Here is a 19,598-nt window from a genome sequence, read left to right as displayed (position 1 = left end):
GGGTTTTATGTGAGAAAAGTATGATGTCTAAGCACCCCACACATGATGTGTGAGGAGATATTTCATCCATCAAGTGAAACTGATGGCCCTTGACTTAAATAAGTAAATATCATGAACATGGGTTTTCATGCCTTTTCAACTCGGTAGCACTTGATGGACTTTAGTTTTCTTCAGCTCAAATTAATAAATCAATATAACATTTTGACTTTTGTTTAGCAATATCCTATATAATTTAAGTGGGCAAGTGGCATTAGCTAACCATATCCACTGAATATTAGCAAATGTTTGGCAAGATTTAATAATATTGTACTAATACGGTATTATAAATATCAGTAGCTAATGAGATTGTTTGCAGTATTCAAAATTGTAATACAGCTGTTTGTCAGCCATCAAACCAGATTTTAAAACTGCGTTAAAACGATATAATTATAAAAGCACATTCCACCAGCTTAAATATATTTACTGTAAACTTAAAGTGAACAATACATTTTGAATTATTTCTCTATTGTTCTATAACTTATAAAATCCCCAATAGCATACCAACCTTTCCTTCCAGGTTCCCGGGACACAATGGAGTGGGGCTTAAAGAGGGCAGGACCACACACTCTGCGTGATCCTGCAGCATTGAGTTCTAGGCTACCCAGTCCAGATACTAGGGAGTTTGGAGCTCATTTGCAAGCATTTAGGCCGTGTGTCTTAGATATACACAGTTTAAACGCAAAGATGTCTGTACACAGTGCAATGCATAGGTAGTATTTTTATGCCAGGACAGGACCGAATTTGATGGAACAGTAACCAAAAACAGGACTATACCGGCAAATTCGGGACTGTTAGCAGGTATGCAATAGAGAGAGTGGTAGTCATTTTATTATATTTTATTTAAAATGTAATCCCGCCTACATTTGCACAAAATATTTTATTATATTTAGCTTACATAACTAACAGAACTTGGTTTACCATGAGATCGTCTACAAGGTCCATCATCAAATAGCACACATCACAAGCTGTGACAAGATGTAAAAACAAGGAATATTTTTTAATTCAGCTTTTATATTTCAAGGAATTGAAGCAGGAGACATAGGAAGTATATTCGTGTACATTCTTCATGTTCATTTTTTTTCTTTGTTTTTTTTGTAGAAGGGGTTAATACGGGGTTAACGCGGTACGGACTACGCAGCAGCTTTGGCGCCAGGATTTTAAATGTCCGTTCGAGCAACTCTATTGGTCGCCTGTAGGGGCCTCCTCTGCCATCAACCAATGAAGTATACCTGTACTTCACTGGTTGATGGCAGACAAGCCCCCTGCTGGCGACCAATAGAGTTGCTCGTACAGACTTTTAATATCCTGGTGCCGCAACTTGGCCGGGAGAGACGACTGGTCCCCCTGTTCCAAGAGTTAAAAGTCTGTACGAGCGACCAATAAAGCCGCTTGTACGGATTTTTAGCTCTTGGAACGGGGAGACCATGGTCTCCCCAGGCCAAGTTGCGCTGTCAGGAGTTAAAGGGCTGTGCGAGTGAGCCTATTAGTCGCCTGCAGGAGACTCCTCTGGCATCAACCAACTCCTGAGGGGAACTTGGCCTGTCTCCCAGCTCCAAATTTAACTCCTGACAGCGAACCTACGGATTTCCGCTCCCGTTAGTGGAAATCCGTAGGTTCGCCGTCAGGAGTTAAAGGGCCGTGCGAGTGAGTCTATTGGTCGCCTGCAGGGGCCTCCTCTCCCATCAACCAATTGTGGGAACATTTGCCCATTCAACCACTAGAGAATGTGTGAGGTCAGGCACTGATGTTGGACGAGAAGGTCTAGCTCACAATCGACGTTCCAGTTCATCCCAAAGGTGTTCAATGGGGTTGAAGATAGGGCTCTGTGCGGGCCATTCAAGTTTTTCCTCACCAAACTCATGTCTGACAATGCTAAGTGTGAATAACTTTAAAAATATCTTTAACTTGGATCATTGATTATGACTTCTACAGAAGAAAAAAATATTTCATTTCTGTATCAATTTGCATTTTTCATTTGTTCCATAATTACAATAATGTAAAGCATGATACAGACAAAGCTCTTTTGTGTCATTTCCTCAATTAGTCAGAGGTCTTATCATTGTGGTAACAACTGTTCCTGCTTATCTGATTTTTAAAATGGAAATCTTGTGGCTTAGATAACAGCTCTAATGACATATAAATAGTTATGAGCAGAGGTCTCCTTATTCAGTAGTAGTAGAAGAGCCACATCATACAGGTAAATTAAAATAACTTACATTTTCTCCCTAGGTAAGTTACAAATGGCTTACACTGAAAGATAAGAAAATTGAATGTAATTTTTTTTTAATTTTTAATTTCAAATTATGGAGAGTTATGTATAAAGACTATGCTTATTGTCTTTTAGGATGCATTTCGACAAACATCTGTTAATTTTTTCTGTGATCGTCATTTGTGCCTCGGCTGCTCATTTCCTTGATCAAGAGTGGAACGCATGGAAAACTAAATATGGTATATACCTTCATCCATATGCTCTGCATTTTATTCTTTAGATTTGTTGTTGTTTATTTTCTCCTTATTTGATATTTTCCCCCTTATCAAGACTGTATTTCCCATGTGAGGTACTTATAGTTTAGGTAAAAATTGGAGAGTTCTGTCAGTTCTGTCAGGGAGGCCAAAGTTTTGTAGAAATGCAGGAAATATTGTGAGAAAAAAAACAAAATATTTTTTTCTATTGAAATGGCACTATTGACATTCAGATGGAGAAAGCAGCTTACAGCTTCGGATATTAGTTATTTTCTTTACAAGGTTTAACTCCATCATGACAGGACTATCATTTGTTTAACATTTATATATATATATATATATATACATATATATATATATATATATATATATATATATATATAATTGTATACAAGTTATATTTGTCAATAATGCACAGTATTCCTACAAATTTCAAAACTATACTTTGACATATTTTATGATAATTATAGTAACAAATGCATTCTACCTTAGGAAAAAAATACCCAAATTACAACCGGGAATCATTTCGGAGGAAAGCATGGGAAGCCACCTGGGAAAAAGTGCAGAAACATAACAAGCTTGCAGACCAAGGCCTCAAAAGTTACAGAATGGAAATGAACCATTTTGCAGATATGGTAAATTAACAAATGTCTGTTGTCTAGTTATTCCATAGAGTTACCACTAGAAAAATACACATACATATTATATAGACGATTATAATGCATGCAAATTAGAAAATTCAAGTGAGATTACACTTAAAAACCTTGAAACATACCTCGCCATATCCCAAATTGGTGGTGATGTTTTTGTTGTTGTAAAATGTAATTTATGTTACTTACACAATGTCCCATAATCTCAATTTCTGCCAAGCATATCTCTGTGTATATAGGAGAATAATATACATCTGCAGTGTTAGAAATGTAAAATTACCGATTTGGACTGTTTCAGACCACAGAGGAATGGAAATCAAAGAGCTGCTTTAAGAACAACAGAAAATCAACAATAAGCAATATTGCCACAGACAGTTATGTAAGGAATACAAATATTCCAGAGGAGGTTGACTGGAGGAAATCAAACTGTGTGACACCAGCTAAAAATCAAGGCGGCTTTTGTGGATCTTGCTGGGCATTTTCAGCGGTAAAAATATATTTCTTCTATATATTCTTCTTCTATATTTCTAATATATTTTGTTAAAACATGTGCTAGGGTAAAATGAGGCCATTGTGTTACTCATCAAATAGTGAACATTATGCAGCTTATATGGTATTGAACATGAAAAAAAAATATGAAATATATGAGCCTTGCCCCATATTTCACAGATTTGAGATCCTGCATTTAATAATGATTATGCAAAAGTGATAGTTTATTTAGATAAACAAATATATTTTTGCAAATAGGGTATAAATGTAAAAAAACAAGGTGTGTCTACAGTGCTTAAGTGATAGTAAAGCTGCAAATTGAACTGATACCCTTAATCACAAACAAACATATAAAAAAAAACATACAAATGGTGTACAAAGATGCACTTCTCATAAAAAAACTGTAGAATTATGGTGTCCCCACCATGTGAACTATATAAGAAAGGAAGGTGTTCAAAAATGCATAAAAAGGTACAACATTTTAAAGGACTTGGAAATGTCCTCTGATTCGCAAAAATCGTAAACATAGGATAAGGTTGAGCTTGAGTGCAAATTGGTTTTAGGGTACGAAGGTACTTTGTACCATATTGACCAGAGGTTTGGCACTATAATGGTGTTACATTCGACCATGGTTTCCATGTTTATTGTACTCCCATTGAATTAAAGAATGGATAGGGTGAAAGGAGGTGGGGGGTAGGGATGAGTAAAGGTTAATCGACGCTTTTGGGAATTTAATAAACAGTTAAAGAAAGTGCCAAAGAGTCCAACAGATTTGCTTCCTTCTCATGGCATTTTTTGTTTTGTTTTTTTTTAAGGTGGGTGTGCTTGAATCACATTACTGTATTCAGAATAATGAACTTCCTTTACTAAGTGAACAGCAGCTTGTGGATTGTGATCCAAAAAATCAGGGTTGTTGTGGTGGATTCCCGGTCGATGCTTTGGCATACGTTACCCAACATGGAATCATGAGGAGCAAAGACTATGAATATGTGGAAAAGGTAGGATTCTCAATCATCATCACCCTAGTAGTTTTTTAGCTGTGTTGTTCATTTAATGGTGTTTAAACTTTAAAGTGGGACTTTACATTTGAAATAATATTTCTCATGTTGTGGGAGAAAAACATTCTTAACAGGGGACTCAATTAGAACAAAAGTATGATAGCACTTTGTATTCTAAGTATCATTCATTAAACTTTTGTTATAAATAAGACAGTTGCATACCTTGCCCGTCATACCCCCAGCCACCCCCAGGACTTATCGACATAGTCGCTGTCTGGGATATGACATACTATCCCAGTGCTCCCCCTGCTGGATGCACAGCACCAGGTACAACATGCTATGGAGAAAACCACCATCCAATGGCAGTGCAGTCACTGAATATATATGTTCTACACATATGCATACTAAATACCAACCATTTTTCCTTTTTAAGATGGCTTGAGAATATTGGCTTTAAGCTGTAGAGAGCTCCAACTCGAGTGGTGGAAAACAAACTGTCAAATAAATAAGCAAAAATTACCTTACTGCACTAAATGAAGTACAGTTAACACACTAAATACAAATAATTTTAAATATCATATTTTAAGGGGGAAATGCTTGGGACTTAGATGTAATTTAGAATTTAGACACACTTTGTAGAAAATATATTACTTCAGGATGTTTTGTGACAAGGATCTAACACCAACATTCATAATATGTAGCTGAGAAGCAAAAGTATTGGGCACTATACTATATATTGATAGAATACATCTTATTTAACATTTTCCTTTTTTCAAACAGAAATATGTTTGCTCGTTTAACGAAGATAAAGCAATACGTTTGAATGTGACAAAATACTATACTCTGCCTGGAGAAGATAACATGGCAGCATCAGTGGCATTTAATGGACCTATTACCATCGGAATCGCAGCTAGTGACGACTTTATGTTATATAAGGAAGGTAATTTGCATTGGACAAGAGTAAATTTATAATAGATGTGATGACAAATAGGAACCATTTATCCAATCTAGTCTGCACATTTCTCCTGATGTAAATACTAGGTGGTAAACAAGGTTTAAAGGGATGTTGACAAACACCACCATAGATTTTGACTTGCTGGTTCATGCACAATTTCAGAGTGTCTACCAGTGATCAGTGGTAAAACTATTATAATGATGCCTAATGAATTTATATGAGCTCAAGTTATGTTGGAAAAGATGATAATCCTATTAATGAATTTTATCATTAATGATAATATGATATCTGTAAAATAAAAACACAAGAACTGTTAATTGTTCTGAGCATCACAGATACCTCCCTTCTATGACATTAGGTATATTTGATGGAGAATGTGCTGAAGAGGCAAATCATGCAATAATTATTGTGGGTTACGGGACTGAAAAGAGTAAGGATGATGAAGAAGAGCAAGAATATTGGATCATAAAGAACAGGTGTGTTATTAGCTGTCAATATATTTATATCATATCTATTAAATGTGTTTTTTATATGTTAAATTTTACAGGCACACTTCAGTCATAATATGCACTTTAATGCATATAACAGCTGACTTGTTTTCTTTTGCAAATGCATGGAAGGATTCTACAGAATCCCCCAATATGCATTTGCATGTTCCCCTGCCCCCCCCCCCCCCCAGTATATATATCCAGCTGATTTTCTGCACCTTGTTTTTGTTATAAATTATTTTTTTGGACAAAACTGAGTGCATATAGAGCATGTTCTCTATCAGATTTGTGTATTATTCGGTCACTTGGTTTAGCTTGACTTTTGGACTGAAGGTGACCAGCTCTCCCATGTGTATTATATTGACAAATCCCCAGCGTTACTATAAGGGCTTGTCTAAACAATCATTATGAGCACAAGGAAAGTGTCCAGTAGAATTCTGTCAATCACTTGTATGATGTCTTACACAAATAAGCACAAATTATCTAGACCCCTGGGACAATAGTAAATAGACCTGGGTGCAATCTATCCTAGAGATTAGAATATTTTGTCTCATATTATTTATACGTTACATTTGTGTCTAAGTTTATGAGACTCTCTTATCATATATACCCTGTATTTGTGTCTAAATTTGAGACTTGCTATTTATTACATGTTATCCTAAATGTTTTTATTTTTTATATACAGTTGGGGCAAGGAATGGGGAGAAGAAGGTTTTGCAAAAGTGAAGCGAAATGTTAACATGTGCAATATAGCTGAAGTTGCAGCTTCTCTGGATTTCTCATTTGACTGAAGAAGTGAATGCATTTTTATATTGCAACAAATCTTTTAATGCTTTGCAATTTTACCCTACACAATTCATATTATATCATTGCAAAAGCAAATTTCAGTTTATAATTAAAGGAATTCAAGTTATTCTGGTCTTCTGTCATTATGAAAAATGTCAGCATTGTCGCTTTACTAATCTGAATGTCCAACCACAAACCACCGAAACTGGCTCACATACTGAGCTATATGTTTGTTCTTCTTCACCCTTGTGTGACTAACGCCTTCAAAACAAGCAAGCTCTCCAAAACAAGCAAGGGACAACATTGGACCATAGGGTGATCAAAGAGGTAAAAATTGATCAAAGGCACAAAACCTGTATTTTATGGTATTGTATCCTTGTTCTATATATATCAATGTGTACATTTTTCAACAAAACCTGCAAAGTGGGTCACTAGCAGCTGCACGGATCAGCTCTGACTGCTGCCTACATTTTGGCTCAGTAGACACTTGAAGGGTCAATGAACAGGATACTATAGGTGATTGCAGACAGCATCAAAGGCACATTTTAGTTTAAAAATCTATTAATGAACTTAACAGTGTTTGTAACAAATATGAGCCGTTTTTTCCCTGTGACTAATGGGTTAACTGCTGGTTTAATTAAAACAGGTGCCCCAGGTTTAATATGTCATGATTAACTGTGGATTTCAAAAAAGAAGCAAAAAGCTCATAATTGTTCATCTGAAATTTGTGGGGCAACTTTAGTCACACTCTCCCAAGCTCTCTAAAGGTTTCTCTACCTTCTCCAGAGACATAACCCTTTGGGAACTTCTGCCACAATGGCAGCACTTGCGGTGACATACTTTCCCCAAACAGATGACAGGTCGTCACCAAAAGCCTAACCTAACTTCAAGTGTGGGCAAAATGTCTGAAAAGATAAAGGAGAATATAAAAAATAGAAGAAGAAGAACCGGAAGCAGACATGGTCGACAGAGAATGAGAGTGAATGAAAGGGTGAGAGTGAATGGGCACCGGGTAACGAATTCCATTACCAAATAAAAAAATTAATTTGTTTACCAATGTTCAACACAGATAGTTCTTTGGCAGATGTGTCATATTGCAACTTAGACACTTGCCTCTTGAGTCATATTTTTTCTGGCACACTTGGTATGACATTTTTTGCATTAATCTAGTACCGATGCACTCAGTTCCCAATGCAAGATGGCCTTCCATGGGGTCCTTACAGTCACTCTTTGCTTTATTGCACACGTTCTTCTCTATCTTCTTAACTGATTTGGCTTTGCTGTTAGCTTGAGGATGCTGTGGAGATACACTCAACTACCATTCAGCAGCAAATTTTCTAAACTGAATGTTTGCAAACTGGGGCCTATAATCTTGAATAATAGATAATCACTGGTGGGAACACGACTGATAACAGTTGAGGCAGGACACAGTGGGGCTGACCCTAGTTCAGGGGTGTCCAAGTTTTTTCTGCAGTGAGCCACTTCATCAGAATTGTATCCGTGCGAGGGCCGCACTCATTTTTCTCTGAGAAAAAATATGGCCTTTAATAAGATATGCAGATTGAAATAAAGTAAATGACACAAAACCTTTACTTTTCCTCTCGCTGATTTCTGGGCCTAGAAAGTTTTATCCTCTGAAGTGACTACAGATTCAGGATTCTGGATTAGTAAAAATTAAATAGTTCTATTTATTCTAGGGATGCACCGAAATGAAAATTCTTGACCGAAAATTCAGGGTTCACTTGAAATTGCCCCCCCACACACACACACCTTTAAAAATAAAACAAATAAACACACTTTTAATACAAGTAAGTAGCACACCAAAAGTGTACAAAGAAATTAAATAACAATGTTGCCGTTAGCAATCACACTCCTGTCATGCCAAGTCAGCCAGTGCATGCTGAAACCTAGATAGCTGCCCCCCTTGTGTATTGATGATGCCAACAGTATGGGACCTGCACATCACTTACAGCCACCCTGTACCATGCCCCCTTACAGGGGCCCGCAGGCCCTATGTTGGACGGGGCGGGGGGGTAGATAGTGATAAGGGGAGGGGGAGGCAGTGATAAGGGGCAGGGGGGGAGGCAGTGACAAGGGGCAGGTGGGGAAGGCAGTGATAAGGGGCAGGGGGGAGGCAGTGAGAAGGGGCAGGGGGGAAGGCCGTTATAAGGGGCAGGGGGAGGCAGTGAGAATGGGAAGGGGGGAGGCAGTGAGAAGGGGCAGAGGTGGTAGATAGTGAGAAGGGGCAGAGGGGGGAGATTTTTTTCCTTTCTTTTTTTGGGATGGGGGGGCACCAGAGGAGTAGTCCGCACAGGGCGCCAGAACACTTAAGGCCGGCTCTGGTGGTAGCTTTGTGCTTTAACTCTTCTCTCCAGATTGCTCCTCTGATATGATTTTACTTGCAGCCTTGAGATGTTTCAGACTATTCATTCTTGCAATTTTCAAGCTATTCATATAGTTTGCTAGTTTGTTTACCTCTGCACTGATATTTGTCTTTGTAAAGAATTACATGTGCTACATAGATCAAAATGAACATTCTAACAATAATAAACACAACAGTTCTTTCCTTGAATTAGAGAGTCTGACTAACTAAAATGCAATTATAAGGCTTTTAGCTTTTTTTAAAGTAGCAGAGCCTTCCAATAACAAGTTACTACACTACAAAATCTAATTTTGTGTTAATTTTTGATTGCATTTTTAGTGTTTTTGCTCTTATTTTACAAAAACAATAAACCATTTCCGAAGGAGAAAACTAATCTTAAGTGTGCATTTCTATCATTATTCCACTTTCATGGAAATGCTTTAGAGTGTTCAATTTCATCCAAAGAACGTCTGCTGGTTCTACTGATCCCATTTGCTTAGAATATTAAACTTAAAAAGTATAGATCTCCATGAAACAAGTCAGTTTAGAATATGTTAAATGAAATGTAGCTAACTATATGCTATACTGCTTATCCAGCAATAACGTGATATTGTTTTTGTATATTTGACTCGTAATTTGGGATCATTTAACCTGAAGACTGCCTACACAGGGTTTGGAACAAAAATAAAAGCTACAGAATTAAATATATATTCAGAAATGTCTTTGTTTCTAGGATGCTGTCCATTTGCTGTCATGTGGGAAGGGATTGTGTGGTCCAAGGCCTTTATGACACTCTTAATGATTTAGGTCATAAAACCTGACTGCAAGCTCTTGCCTGATATTTTTAAATGTTGTGCTTGGTTGTCATGGTACCTCATACATTCATAACGCTAGGTTGATTGTGTCCCCCATGTTATTATCAATGTATAGGTATCAAACCTGTTTAAACTGACCCCGTTTAGGTGACCCATTCTAATTGCTCAGATGCTGCTTAACACATTCCTGCAGTGTCATAATTGTGGAGAGCACACAGAAAAAACTCTATCATGAAAATGTAACAATATTTCTGACCTCATAACTCTTAATAATCATTTTATAGCATTCTTTGAAGATACCTGCTTGGATACTAGTCATCTTCCACCCACATGACCATCTTGTCTGGCCAAGTTTCCAGATAACGTTCATGGCAGGATCTGACCTAAGAAAAGCATTGATTTTCTGGTGTACATGTTAATGCACATGTAAATTGTTCACCTTTACTATACCTTTAATATAGGCATTTGTATGCCATCAGAGTTACGGAGTCAGAACCATGGTTTGATTTTCTTATATACAGTATGCAAGATGCCACCTTAACCCTCACTATACCCTTAATAAATGCATTTGCATGATAACCTACATAAAAACAGTATACAATAATACAGCAATTTCCACAAGTAATAGTTACATAGTTACATAGGCTGAAAAAAGACATGCGTCCATCAAGTTCAGCCTTTCCTATATCTGTTAATTTGTTGCTGTTGATCCAAAAGAAGGCAACAAAAAACCCCGGTTTCGCTCTTTCCAATTTTGCACTTACCAGGGAAAAAAATTCCTTCTTGACCCCAAAATGGCAGTCAGATTTCTCCTTGGATCAATAAGCTGTTTCCCCATAATTAAAGATTATATTCCTGAATATTATTTTTTTCCAGGTATCCATCCAGTTTTAAACGTCTGTACAGACTCCGAGCAGTTCTGGACCAGTTTTTTTGAATGGATGCTCTTAGCATTTTTCTAAAGCAAAACTTGAACAATAATTTAAATTTTACAACAGAACCATGTTATTATCTGAAATGTACATTGAGCTCAAGGTACACCACTGGGAACTATTTTTTTCTCTGCATAACCTTTAATGTGAAAGATTTTTTTGAGTGACTTTTTAATTTCTTTGTTTCTTAGACTATAGACAAGAGGATTCAAAAGTGGAGTCAAAACAGTATAATTGATAGCTACCAATTGGTCATATTCTGGTGTATACCTTTCTCGTGGTCTTACATACATGAAGGCTACACTCCCAAAGAAAATGAACACAACTGCGAGATGAGCTGTACATGTTGAAAAAGCTTTTTTTCGTCCTTCTGCTGTGTTCATCTTTAATATTTTTATAATAATGTGAATGTAAGTCAGTGTAATAAATATAGAGGTCAACACAATGATGCAAGAGTTAATGATAAAGTCAGCAATAACATTGAGATATGTGTCCGTACAAGCTAAATGCAACAGAGGCGATAAGTCACAAAACAGATGATGGATATTATTCGATCCACAAAAGGGCAGCCGAGAAACTAAAATCAGTTTAGTAACAGGACTCAAAAAGCCACATAAGAAACATCCACTCATTAGTTTTTTGCAATACTTGAAAGTCATTATAGTTGCGTATCTGAGAGGGTTACAGATAGCTACATAACGATCGTATGCCATAACTGTTAATAGGTAGTTTTCAGTGATTCCCAAGGAGTGGAAAAAGTACATCTGAAAAAGACAGCCCATGAAAGAGATATATGCTCTGCCGGCCCAAAAAATGACCAATATTTGAGGAACTGTTACAGCAGTATAAAATATATCCAGTAAAGATAGCATACCTGTAAATGTGTACATGGGTGTGTGGAGATGTGGGTCAAACCAAGTGACAAAAGCTATTGTTATATTTCCAAAAATTATGAGCACATAAACACAGGCTAGAAACCCAAAAAGAAGTTGATGGATAGATCCAAGATTTGAAAATCCCAAAATGACAAACTCAGTAACAGTATGGTTCATGTTGGATGAAAATATATGCTGTATTTCCATGTCTGAACAAACAAAAACATGTCATCTGTAAATACAATGAAGTTAACTAATGAGGTCAGTTACACAAATGCTATAGCTGCATTTTACTACCTGTTTTTCTCTGAAATATTAATATAATAATCATTTTCAAGGCTATCGTTTTACTGGAAGCAATTGAAATACAATAACTCATATTTCACCTTACAAAGTTTTTTTTCACAGAAATGGATTAGATATATATATATATATATATGCATATGAATTGAGTCACCTCACTTGTAGAATGCTAATATTCTTTGAGCTGATATCAGTAACGCAGGGAAGATATTGATTAGTGATTACTTCAGAACATCATCTTTGAGTCTCAGTATTTTCTTGCTGATGGTGTTCATCTCAGCGAGCAATTATGCTGATGACATAAGAAACAGAGTCAAATATAATTGTACCCACTGATGCAGCTCTTGCACATTTTATAATATTCTACACCTGGATTCATGTGTCCTTCAATGCTAATGAACATTGTCACTTATTAATTAAAAATGTGATACATGTATATTTATTATTTACGCCAGTTATGCCAATCAATCATTGAAAAGCCCCTTTCTTCACTCTATTAATTCTTAAAGGATTATCTCACACTAGCAATTGCTTACCTGCTAGTTTTACATGCTTTATGAAACATGATTTCAATCATTGTACAAAAAGCTTTTAAATCCAACATATATACCATTGGTAACACATCTTAATCTATAAACAAGCAAATCCCCAAAGTATTTAAATAATTATCTAATGATTAAAAAGAAACATATACATTTAACAATCCGAGAAAATACTTTTGAGAATTTTGATGTTTTTTTCCAGTGCTACCCAACCCTTCCTGTCCAATTATTAAAACAAAATATTTCTGTTGTGTTATCATGCGGAAATTGTGATATTTACGGTACATTTTTAACAATCCAAACAAAATCCTAAAAAAATATAATATAAGAGTCTATTTCTGATATTCCACTGCACTGATTTATAGCAAACTATATTTAAATACAATTATGGAACATATGGAATAAAATATATTTAAATAAAATTATGGAACATATTAGTTATAAAGAAAAGATGGAAACGTTGAATATGCTTACGGTATAAAAAATGTGTCTTTGATATTATGATTATATTATTATACACAGACTTGCAGGAACAATACTAAACATGCTTTGATGACCTGTTCTTTAACCCTTAAACGCCCCTATGGACATCCAGGTATGTCCTTAGAAGGTGTGCCAAGATTCCTCTCATGAGGTACCTGTATGTCCTGAATTTATTACAAATCCGGGGTATCTCCTGAGCATGGGATGTCAGACCAGAGCTGCCATAAGAAGCTCTGCGGCCAAGGAGGGGGACACGGCCTCTATCTTTCATGAGTAAAGCCATAAATGTAAATAACTTTTCAGGTGTTTTACTGAATTTTCAGGGTATGTTTTAAATCATTTCATACATCAATTAATAGTTTTAGTCAATAGTCATTTTGCCACATTAATCTCCCCCCCATAAAATGAGCTTTATCTCATAACCTTTACAATTTAGGAAACCAAATCCATGAACTTCTAGGATTTAGTTAAAAACTCAGCTTGCGCAAAGTTTCAATTGATTGATTCATGGGCACATTTTGGTGCATTAAGCTCATTTTCCATAAGGCTGTTCACATTAACTTAAAATGTGTTAAATGTGAATAATGCTTAGTATTCTTTACCCAGAGTCCTGATATTTTCAGGATATTTTTGAATAGATGGACTCTTGTTTTGTGGAAAGTTTAGAGCAAATCAATTAATAGTTTAATTCATTTTCCTATGTGAAGCCATATCATTAATTTGCAATTTGGGGTATCAAATGCCATGAAACTTTGTATATTCTTAGGTTTGGGACGTTAAGTTAACGAAGGTTGTGGAAAATTTCAAAGGCAAATGACTGATGTTTGGGCACACTATAGTACATTAAGCTTTTTTTACATTAAGCTGTTCATGTTAAATATTTTAGGATTGTAAAAAAGTAATTACATATGAATTACCGGTACTTTTGGAATGCTTTACCAAAACTCCTGAGATGGTCTGTATATGTTTGAATAGATGGACTCTTGTATTATGGAAAGTTTGGAGCAAATCAATTAATAATTTAATTCATTTTCACATGGTAAGCCATATCATTAATGGAAAGCATGGAGGAAATTGTTTTTTTTTTTGTACCTTAAGCCACATTAAGCTTCCCCAAAAAACAAGCTTAAGACGTGGAAAACCAAAATTCTTGAAACGTATAAAATAGGCCTGGATACCTAAAAACTTCACGTAAAATGTTTTAAGATGTCACCTTAATAACTGTTGTAATAACAGCATATAACTTTATATATATACATATATTTTGTACACTTCAAGTGTGGCTCATTCTTTTAACCCATTAAGGACAATGCGTTGTCCTTAAACCCATTAAAAACAATGCATTTTGAGCCCGTACATCTAATGCCCTTGATAAACATTTAACATGCCAATGTAAATGCTGTGTGGTACAAGTAGTGTTTACAGCATGGTATTAATATAATTGTTCTATGTGAATCAATGTGTACATCAGCTCTATATTCACAGCAAAAGGGGGCAGAATCATTGTCCAACGTGTGCTGATCTGTTGTCAAATGATGTGTTTCTATATGAAATGTTAGGTTTATAATCATGAAAATAAAAAACATAAAACCAATGCCAGTGGCCAATGCCCATCCTAGCACCTTGTTGCCTTATCATTATCAGAAACAAAAAAAAGATTTCTGTTGATACCAGTTCTTGGACAGGTAATGGCTTTCCAGTGCTTAGATGTAAGGCTCCTTGTTCACAGCTTTACATTTTTTATTTCCATGGTCGTTTTACAAATAGTTTGAAGAAAATTTCAGATTATCAGGATTTTATTATTTTTTAAAAAAATGAAATACATTTCAAATTATAAACAATCATAATATACAGTATCACATTTATTGTTTTAGGGATTAGCTATCTATACAGCAGTGTCATGGTGTCCATGTCACCATATTTTGGAAATTCATCAAACATAATTAAAATACTTTAATTTTACTAATTTTACTCCTAATCTTAATAAAATTAACATTGTTCTTTTTGATTTTTTTTCTCCCTCGGGTCAGTATGGTTTTATACCCATTTTTGTGACATTTGGGTAATTTGTAAGCAAGATATTTTTTTCTGATGTTAATTAAAATAAACTGAAAGACAACAACAATACATTCTAATTAAATATTTATCAACATGTGAGCATGTTGGTTTCTTGGCGCATGAAAATATAAAAGCTTTTTGTTTCCAAAACAATACATTAATGATTGATCAATCAGTGAATGAATCAGTATGAGATCAAAGTATATGGCTAGGCTCTTTGTTATCAAATTACTTATAATACAAATTATGCCTTCATGAAATTGTTTAAGTTAGTTGAGTTGATCATGATTCTGCAGAATCAACCAAAGTTTAGAATTACTGGGTGTCCTTAGTACTTTGTTTACATTTAAAATATGTATGTATTTTTATAAACGTATTCATTCATACATGGGCAGTTAACACTTTTACAACATATTTTGACTTTTCTGCTAAAAAGGGAAAAGATCAAATATTTCAAAGTTGAACCAAATGGCTATAAATACACATTATAGAAAAAAACAGTTCAGTTAAACAGTGGTTTATTTAAGATGTTTGTGTATACAAAAAGCTAGCTCATAAAACATTAATACACATATGTCCCTGAAATACTAAGAAAGACACAGATACCTACACATACTCTAGTATATCTTCATATATATATATACCCAAGCCCATTACGAAAAAGTATTTATTTTATATAGCCATTAACATAACTAGAGTAAGGCAAGAGATGCAGGTGTACACCTGTAAAGGTGTAGGGACACTGTCCATAAATCCTATGTCAGTGTACATTACTTAGCTGTCAAGGGGTAATACAAATTGGTTAAATAACCTTGTAAGTCATCATACTGGAAGATACAGAGATTATGTTTCCAGTACAAATCCCTTGTAGAGAATGGTAATTAGGTTTCATCCAAAAAAAATGACATGATGTCATAAAAAAATAAGGTCACTGTGAAAGCACATGATGTGCTCAGCATCACATAGTACCCAGTCCCCCATATACAGCAGAATGGGGTTTGTACTGCCTGCCTTGCCGACATTACTTATAGGTGCTTCCCTTTACTTTTGCCTTTGGCCCTCTGTGTGCCCCCTATCTATTATTTCTGGAGAGGCCACTGTGTGAAAGTGTCATATATTAGGGTTTGTGTAAATTATAGCCACCTTTTATTCCTGATACTTTGCTCTATGTATCTTGCATGAATCTTTTTAAAAGCCTCTTTAACTTGATTATTTCGCACACTATAGATTAAGGGGTTAAGCATTGGAATAATCATGGTGTAAAAAACAGATACAAACCAATCTTGGGTCTCTGGTGAGTCTGATGGAGGCTGCAAATACATATAAATGACAGTTCCGTACAGAATGAAGACAGACGTTAGATGTGATGAACACGTAGAGAATGTTTTCCATTTCCCTTTAGCTGACTGTATTGTTAATATGCTTGATATAATAAATAAATAAGAAATAAGAATTGTTAGAAGTGTCAAAACATCTGTAGACCCCACCAGAATGAACAGGAGGAGCTGAACTAATTTCTTGTCCCCACATGCTAATTTTATCAAGGGCGGTCCATCACAGAAAAAATGGTTGACCCTATTCGGGCCACAGTAGAATAAATTCAAAATAAAGCAACAAAGAATAACAGATAAACCAAAACTTCCTATATAAGATATTGCTAGAAGCCAGTAACATAATCTCGGTGTCATTACAACCCTGTAAAGCAAGGGCCGACAGATAGCCACAAATCGATCATACGCCATAGAAGCTAGGAGAAGTAATTCGGTAATTCCAAATCCAGCAAACCAAAAGAGCTGAGCTGCACAGCGGCTGAAAGATAGCACTGTATTATTCGTTAAAAGGTTTGTTAAAGTCTGAGGTGCGATTACAGTAGCGTAACATATATCTAAAAAGGACAAGTTTTTTAAAAAGAAATACATAGGGGTGTTTAGTAGCGGATCTGTTTGGATAAGGGCAATTATACCAGCATTACCAAGCACTGTTAATAGGTAGATAAGCAGGAAGATACCAAATAAGCAATGCTGCATCCGACGATCTTCTGTGAAAGTTTTAAGGATGAACTCAGTCACTGTTTCATTCTGCTTTCCCATGTTTTTCTATGGATCATCCTAAGAAACCGAACAACACAAGCTTAGAGTATTAAGTGATACATTCATAGCAAAGAAAGAAAGGGTTACAGGTTAGGTAGCTCACCTAGGTATCGTATTAATTGTTTTTTGGGGTTTTTTCACAAAAAAATGGATTGCCTGCATTTAGTCCCCCAGATCCAGATTTTCTTGTTTCCTGTAAGGTGTGCACCTATGGAGAATATATACAGAGTATATATATATATATTTATATATATATATATATATACACACACACACAACGCCGCACAATTTTGCATTCATCAATGTATGACTTCCCATACAAACCGATTTCCGATGCATGCTAAAAAAATATATACAAAAAGATGATGTCAAATGCAACCGTTGCCGAGAAAAATATTGCAGATAAAACACATACCTTTTTTATAATCCTGAAGTATTCAGTAACATTGCATGGAAATCTGAAAACATATACAGTTATATTGTATCTACAAACTCAGATTGCCTTAAATATATAATCAGTGGGTTTTCCACATAACATTTCTAATTGATTCCAAAGGGGTTTGCAATCTTTGTTACATATATAGAAAAATAAAGCAATTACCAGTATCATAATGATACTGTATATTTTATTTCATGGGAGCTTACTAGTTACAAATGAAACACACAATGGAATTCATCATCTGTATTAATCTACTGAAATTTGTTTTAGAGCAAATTCTGGTAAAATAAAATATTTCACCAGACCTTATTCATGTGTTATTGGCTTCTCATCAGTCTGGTTGCAGCTTGCTGTCCGGGGTTTAATTGCACCTCCCCCAACACATTAATAAGGTTTTGGTAGCAGTATAAACTGCTTTGTGTGCCCACTACGTAGGAGATGAGAGTAGGTTCTCACCCTATTGAGAGTGTGCCTTGACGTGGCGGGTGAGCTTAATTATGCTTTGGCCAATTCATATAACCAAAACCTCTCATTTATATTATGTTTATATATTTGTTGCCAACTTTATTAGGGTGAGAAGCGCAGACAGTTTTTGTTTTATGTATACTCTGTATAACCAATACGCTGTTTCTTGCAGCATGCTCACACCTGTTTGGTTGGCCTCTTTTTACACATTTGTATTGTTTGAGCCTGGAACTAGCTTAACGCACCGACATTTTTCTTTGCCTTGTTTGCATATATATAAAACATACACCTTTGTGTGTTATCTCATCTGCTCCATACTGTCTCCTTGAATGTCAGAAATAAAATATGGTCACCCCAGCCCTCACTTGTAGATGCATTTCTAGTCTCCTGCGATGCTTTGATGACATCTTTGTCCCCAAACAGCTTGTCTGTGCCATCTTTGTGCCCAGCTTGTCTGCACCCCCCAAACGTTTTGTCTGCCACCAGAAAACATGAGTAGAAGAGAAAATCCTAGTGGTGTGGAGGGAGGGTCATCTCAGGAGGGGGGTCATCTGAGGAGGAGGCCTAACCATATGTTCTATAAGGGGCCCCAAAACTTCTGATGGCAGTCCTCCATTTCAATAAGATTTACTTTAAGCAGCAACATCGTAGGATTTAGGGAGGGATCCAGGCTCACATACATACACATTCATGCTATAAACATACACAATTGTGTTTAATACACACATGCACTTACACATACAAACTTATGCTATTACACACACTTACACACTAATGCCATTACATATACACACACGTACACACTCATGCAATCATATGCACATTCACTGTAACATACATGCATTTATACTCATTCACTTCATCCCTCCCTGCCTCCTTCTCTATATCATTCTCACCCTATATCTATATCATTCTCACCCTTCATGCCTCCCTCCCTTCCTCACTCCCTTTCCTTTCCCCTTACTCTCTCCCTCCTCTAACCCTCTTACCTTATCAGAGGCTTCTTTCTTGCACGGTGTGTGTGAACACCTGGGCTTACCAATCCCCCCCCACACACACACACACACACACGCACACTGCATTTCCTCTTCTGTGAGCTTCATTTTTTAAGAATTTTGAAGCTTACAAAGGCTGGCCAGTATGTACTCTGGGATGTCCATGATTGCTTGCATGCAACCTGTCAGCCCCTATTTGTGCCTCCTGTTCAGTATTTTAACCTCAAAATGTTATTACTTTTCTGCATCGGATAAGTAACTAAATGTGTGACTGGGCCCAAACTGGCAGTGGTTTGGCATAAATTCCCAATTATGTGCCTAATCGGCTTCTGTACATCCACTACCTGTCCCATTAATGCCCATTTATCTTT

General features: G+C 36.0%; 3 protein-coding genes across 3 annotated transcripts; 1 reads left to right on the top strand and 2 right to left on the bottom strand.

The window, feature by feature from the left end:
• Positions 1–2,180: 2,180 nt before the first annotated feature.
• On the top strand, positions 2,181–6,888 carry LOC128492265 (uncharacterized). Its single transcript, XM_053464760.1, has 8 exons — positions 2,181–2,236; positions 2,384–2,487; positions 2,995–3,137; positions 3,451–3,639; positions 4,457–4,639; positions 5,420–5,579; positions 5,953–6,070; positions 6,768–6,888. The coding sequence occupies exons 2-8, from the start codon at positions 2,385–2,387 to the stop codon at positions 6,871–6,873; spliced, it is 1,002 nt and encodes a 333-aa protein (XP_053320735.1). The 5' UTR covers positions 2,181–2,236; position 2,384; the 3' UTR covers positions 6,874–6,888.
• A 4,187-nt stretch (positions 6,889–11,075) lies between these two features.
• Positions 11,076–12,059, bottom strand: LOC128491412 (olfactory receptor 6N2-like). Its single transcript, XM_053463735.1, has one exon. It carries the CDS (start codon positions 12,057–12,059, stop codon positions 11,076–11,078), a length of 984 nt encoding a protein of 327 aa, XP_053319710.1.
• A 4,312-nt stretch (positions 12,060–16,371) lies between these two features.
• Positions 16,372–17,328, bottom strand: LOC128491411 (olfactory receptor 8U1-like). The gene has a single exon (XM_053463734.1). The coding sequence runs from the start codon at positions 17,326–17,328 to the stop codon at positions 16,372–16,374; it is 957 nt and encodes a 318-aa protein (XP_053319709.1).
• Positions 17,329–19,598: the final 2,270 nt, after the last annotated feature.

This window comes from Spea bombifrons, chromosome 4, assembly GCF_027358695.1.
Source record: "Spea bombifrons isolate aSpeBom1 chromosome 4, aSpeBom1.2.pri, whole genome shotgun sequence".
Taxonomy (NCBI): Eukaryota; Metazoa; Chordata; class Amphibia; order Anura; family Pelobatidae; genus Spea; species Spea bombifrons.
Note: the sequence above shows the minus strand (reverse complement) of the source record. Positions and strands in the feature narration are given on the sequence as shown.

Excerpts from the sequence above, each read along its gene's own strand:
- LOC128492265 (XM_053464760.1), top strand. The coding sequence starts at position 2,385 with ATGCATTTCGACAAACATCTGTTAATTTTTTCTGTGATCGTCATTTGT. Across the intron at positions 4,640-5,419 it reads ACTATGAATATGTGGAAAAG|AAATATGTTTGCTCGTTTAA; the intron begins GTAGGATTCTCA and ends TTTTTCAAACAG. Across the intron at positions 5,580-5,952 it reads CTTTATGTTATATAAGGAAG|GTATATTTGATGGAGAATGT; the intron begins GTAATTTGCATT and ends CTATGACATTAG.
- LOC128491412 (XM_053463735.1), bottom strand. The coding sequence starts at position 12,059 with ATGGAAATACAGCATATATTTTCATCCAACATGAACCATACTGTTACT.
- LOC128491411 (XM_053463734.1), bottom strand. The coding sequence starts at position 17,328 with ATGGGAAAGCAGAATGAAACAGTGACTGAGTTCATCCTTAAAACTTTC.